This window comes from Populus alba, chromosome 14 (assembly GCF_005239225.2).
Source record: "Populus alba chromosome 14, ASM523922v2, whole genome shotgun sequence".
In the NCBI taxonomy this organism is placed as follows: domain Eukaryota; kingdom Viridiplantae; phylum Streptophyta; class Magnoliopsida; order Malpighiales; family Salicaceae; genus Populus; species Populus alba.
In genome coordinates, this window is record NC_133297.1 from 1,626,983 (window position 1) to 1,632,482 (window position 5,500).

At 38.2% G+C, this 5,500-nt stretch overlaps 1 protein-coding gene across 1 annotated transcript; it reads right to left on the bottom strand.

Annotated features, from left to right (window-relative positions):
* Positions 1-711: 711 nt before the first annotated feature.
* Positions 712-5,144, bottom strand: LOC140954528 (uncharacterized). The gene is made up of 6 exons (XM_073404424.1): positions 4,299-5,144; positions 3,793-4,200; positions 3,514-3,687; positions 1,825-2,274; positions 1,426-1,725; positions 712-1,308 (listed from the first exon to the last, which is right to left on the bottom strand). Exons 1-6 carry the CDS (start codon positions 5,142-5,144, stop codon positions 712-714), a joined length of 2,775 nt encoding a protein of 924 aa, XP_073260525.1.
* Positions 5,145-5,500: the final 356 nt, after the last annotated feature.

Here is a 5,500-nt window from a genome sequence, read left to right on the forward strand (position 1 = left end):
GAATATGGTAAAAGATTCAGTTTTTCATTCATTTGACCCTGTAGGTTGCTTCGTGTAAGTTTTTCAACTCTATTTTTATCACGTTTTAGTCATGAGTTATAAATAAATAAAATCATAAAAAATATAAAATTATAATTAATCAACACTCCAATCATAAAATAAAAAATAAAAATGAAGCATGGTGTCAGTGAATTTTTATTGGAGAGTAGAGTTAAAGAGAGGTGATTTTGTATTTAACTATACTAAACAAAAAAAATCAAGATTTCATTTTTTGTTTTTATCCGGTTATCCTCATGTTTTTTTTTTTTAAATAAGAATAATTTTGTTCGGGGTTCATGACTGCCCCTCCAATAAGTGCATTTGCTAGAAATTGAACTTGTATTCTCAATCCTTGCAGGGATATAAAAGTTTAGTTACAAATAAAGTTTATTGAATGTTGAAGTGTGAACTGAATTCTTCTTATTCATTCAATGAATTGTTACAGTATTTATAGTATTACATAAGCGTTAGCAACCGAATCAGTTGTAAATAACAGACTTTGTAACAGAATGTAACTGAATGTAACCTCCTATTCAACACGTGCTTAACTTAATAATACAGCAGCGTTAGTCGTTTCTTCAGCGTCTTCATTGTGTGAAGCTGCAAGCTGTAGACTTCGGTGTTGCTGAATATATTCAATACGCCCCCCTCAAGATGAGATTCATAAACATGTTAGGGAGAATAAATGTTATGAACACTCATCTTGGATAATAAGGGATGAAAATGAGATGAACCAAGGGCTTTGGTAAAAATATCAGCCAACTGGTGTTGAGAAGAAACGTGAAAAGTGCGAAGAACACCGGATTGAATTTTCTCACGAACCACATGACAATCAATGTCAATGTGTTTGGTACGTTCATGAAAAACAGGGTTGACAGCAATGTGAAGAGCAGCTTTACTATCACAATAAAGAAGAGCAGGTTGTAGTGGAATATGTAAGTCAGTGAGAAGGTTGCGAAGCCACACAATTTCACAGCAGGTAAATGCCATGGCTCTATACTCAGCCTCAGCAGAAGAACAAGAGACTGTAGTTTGTTTCTTGGATTTCCACGAAATCAAAGCATTATCCAGAAAGACACAATAGCCTGTGACTGATCGTCGAGAGTCCAAGCCACCAGCCCAGTCTGAATCACAGAATGCTTTCAGTTGAAGGTTACAAAGGACTGGGAAGAACATGCCCTGAGCTGGAGAGGTTTTAATATAGCGTAGAACTTGAGAGGCTGCATCAAGATGAGGAGCCCGTGGCTTGTCCATAAACTGGCTTAAAACCTAAACAGCAAAAGAAATATCGGGTCTACTGAGAGTGAGATAAAGTAATCGTCCAATAAGACGTATATAGGAAGTGGGATCAGCTAAAAGTTGGCCAGAATCTCTAGAAAATTTCACATTAGGATCCATAGGAACTTTTGCCGGTTTGGAAGCCAACAAACCAGTGGTTTCAAGTATGTCCAATGCATATTTGCGCTGACAAACAGAAATCCCAAGCTCACTGCGAGCTATTTCCAACCCAAGAAAATACTTCAATGGACCAAGGTCTTTAAACTTAAATCTGTCGTTAAGCATGTGAATGAATATGGAAACAACAGTTGAATTATCACTTGCAACAACGATGTCATCAACATAAATTAGAAGAGCAATAAAGGAATCTGTCAAAGATCGAGTGAACAAAGTGTAATCAGCCTTGGACTACACGAAACCAAATTCAAGCAAGGCAGAAGAAAATTTGGCAAACCATTGCCGTGAAGATTGATTTAAACCATAGAGTGATTTATGTAACCTGCAGACCTTGGACCCCCCCGCTTTAGCAAAACCAGGTGGCAATGTCATGTATACTTCTTCAGCTAAATCACCATGAAGAAAGGCATTATTCACGTCCAATTGATGAAGATGCCAGTGTTTGACAGCAGTAACTGCTAAAAGGGTTCTGACAGTGGTGAGCTTAGCCACAGGAGAGAAAGTATCATAATAATCCAACCCTTCACACTGATTATACCCCTTTGCAACAAGCCTAGCTTTATACCTCTCCAAAGTGCCATCAGATTTTAGCTTGATTTTATAAACCCATTTGCAGCCAATAATGTGTTTAGATGCAGGGAGATCAACAACAGTCCATGTGTTATTCAATTCATGAGCTTTGATTTCAGTATCCATAGCATCACACCATTCCTTACTACGGATAGCTTGAGTATAGGAAGTAGGCTTAGTAAGAGCAGAGACAGAAAGGCTAAAACATTTCTAAGCAGGAGAAAGATGAGAGTATGAAAGAACGGATGAAAGAGTATAAGGAATACCTGAAGCTGAAGAGGAAGGTGCAGGTGCTGAAGAGGAGGTGGCAACATGACAATGATAGTAATGCAAATATCCAGGTTTGTGTTTTATCCTAGAAGACCTCCTGCATGGCTGAGAAATGAGCTCAGAAGGGGATGGTAGAAGAGATGCTAAGTCAGAATATAGAGGAGGGGAAGGTAAGGTAGAATTGAAGGGTGAGGGAGTAACAGATTGAAAAATAGAAGAATTAGAAGGCATTGGAGCATTGGAAGGATCTACTGATTCATGCAGGGGGAAAGGTAAGGGAAGAACAGAATCAGTAGAAGAAATAGGATGTGTAAGTGCAAAAGGAAAGATAGTTTCATGGAATATGACATTGCGGGAGACAAAAACTGTATGTTTGTGTAAATTGTAGAGTTTGTATCCCTTGATGTGAGAAGGATATCCAAGAAATATACATGGTTTAGCTCTAGGATCGAATTTATGTCTATGTCTAAGTAAAGTAGAGGCATAACAGAGACATCCAAACACTTTCAAATGAGAATAGGATGGACGAGAATGGAACAAAGTTTCATAAGGTGATTTGTTGTGTAAGACTGGGGTGGGAATGCGGTTGATTAAATGTACTGCAATAAGCACACAATCTCCCAAAAATGGTAAGGATAAATGAGATTGAAACCGAAGGGATCGAGCAACATTCAAAATATGTTAGTGTTTGCGTTCAACAGTGGCGTTTTGCTGAGGGGTTTCAACACAGCTCAGTTGATGGATTACACCCTTCAATGCATAGAATGGACTCATGTGAAATTCAACACCATTATCTGATCGAAGGGACTTTATTGTGGTATTGAATTGTGTCTCAACCATAGTAAAAAAAGATTGAATATAAGTGCTGGTTTGAGACTTATTGTCTAAGAGGTGAATCCATGTGAATCTGCTATAATCATCGACAATAGTTAGAAAATAGGAAGAACCACTAATGGACTTAGTAGAGAAGGGGCCCCAAAGATCACAGTGAATGAGATCAAACGGTTTTGCAGAATGTGTAAGGCTGTGAGGAAAGGATAACCGATGTTGTTTAGCCAATGGGCAAATGCTGCAATTTGTATTAGATTCATGTAACACTTGAGGGATTACATGAGAGAGTAATTTCAAAGGAAAGTCTGAAGGGTGACCTAATCTGTAATGCCATAGACTAGTGTTTACAGAATGAACAAAAAAACTAGCAGGGGCGAGATCAGTGATTGGAGGCTGAAACATGGGTGGAACAGGATTGGAACACAGAGAAGTTCTAGATAAAGCAGAAACTGGAATTTGCAGCAAATGATATAAACCTCCCACTTCTTTACCCACACCAATCGTTCTCCAGCTTGTAATGGTCTGAACAAAACAGAATTTGGGTAAGAAAATGAGAAAACATTGTAAGGTGTGAATCAGCTTGCTGACTGATATCAAATTGAAAGAAAAAGAAGGAATACAAAGGACGTCTGTTAAGATAAGGGAGGCTGAAAGCTTAATGGTACCGATGTGAGTAACTGAAGCATGTTCTCCATTAGGCAATCTTACTGTTTTAGAAACAATAGAAGTGATCTGTGTAAAAAATGATGTGGAACAAATCATATGATCTGTAGCTCCAGTATCAATTATCCAAGGAGCTTTGATAGAATTTGTGAGAAGAGTTGATTGAGTGATCGACAAGGCAGAAGCAAAAACAGAATGTTTTGGATCTAGAGTAGATAGTTGAGAGATATTAGAAGGAGTACTTGCACGTTTCATATTGAGTGAAGTATCACCTTGAGTAAGAATTTCTGATTCTGGATTGGCAGATGAGGAAACTTGATTGACAGATGAGTCAAGTTCTGAGATGGATGGTTTGAGCATCTCCATGAGTTGCTGACATTGTGCATAAGTAATAGGCAGCTGAGAGGCAGTGTTTTCAGAAACCTGATGGACACTGTGAGGTACATTCTTTCCTTTGGTAAACTTGTAACCTGGTGGAAATCCATGAAGTCTGTAGCACTTTTCCACAGTATGGCCAGAAACACCACAATGAGACATATAGACCGATCTTTGCGGGGATAAGAAGGTGGGTTTCCAGCAAAACGAGTTGGAGGTATTGTCCTAGTAAGTAAAGCAGTGGTGTTTGGATTGAAAGAAGTGCTAGAAGATGAAATCATTTGTTGCCTCTCCTCTTGAACAATAAGTGAAAAAACTTTGTTGATGGATGGCAGTGGATCAATCAGCAAAATTTGTCCTCGAATATGTGAAAAATTCTCATTCAATCCCATGAGGAATTGATAAACATGCTGCTGATGATGATATGATAGAATAGTCTTCAATGCTCCACATATGCATGTAGGAATTGGTTGATGATTGCCCAGTTCATCCCATAAACCTTTCATAGCAGTAAAATATGCACTTACAGAATGATTATCCTGTGACATAGACGAGATAGACTTCTGAAGCTGAAAGATGCGTGGGCCATTATGCTGAGAGAACCTTTCCTGAAGATCGTTCCAAATGTCAGATGCATCATCAATGTAGATAATATTGTTGGCAATCTCTGTTGAAACAGAATTCAACAGCCACGAGAGAACCATGTTGTTGCAGCGAGTCCATGCCAACCCTTGAGTGTCAGATAGATTGGATGGTTTAGGCAGAGTACCATTGATAAATTGGAGTTTGTTCTTGGCTGATAAAGCCATCATCATTGCCCTCTTCCATGAGTTGTAATTTTCACCATTGAGATGCTTTGAAACGATCATGGTGCCACAACTGTCACCATGATGTAGAAAGAAAGGATTGGAAGGATCCATTTCTGAGGTAGGTCCAGCCATTGCCAGAAAGTAAAGAGAAAGAATTCAGAAAAGAGAATGAAGAAGATGAAGAAACTTGAGAGTGCGGAAAAAAAAATCAGAGAGAAAGCTCTGATACCATATTGAATGTTGAAGTGTGAACTGAATTCTTCTTATTCATTCAATGAATTGTTACAGTATTTAAAGTATTACATAAGCGTTAGCAACCGAATCAGTTGTAAATAACAAACTTTGTAACAGAATGTAACTGAATGTAACCTCCTATTCAACACGTGCTTAACTTAATAATACAGCAGCGTTAGTCGTTTCTTCAGTGTCTTCATTGTGTGAAGCTGCAAGCTGTAGACTTCGGTGTTGCTGAATATATTCAATAAAGT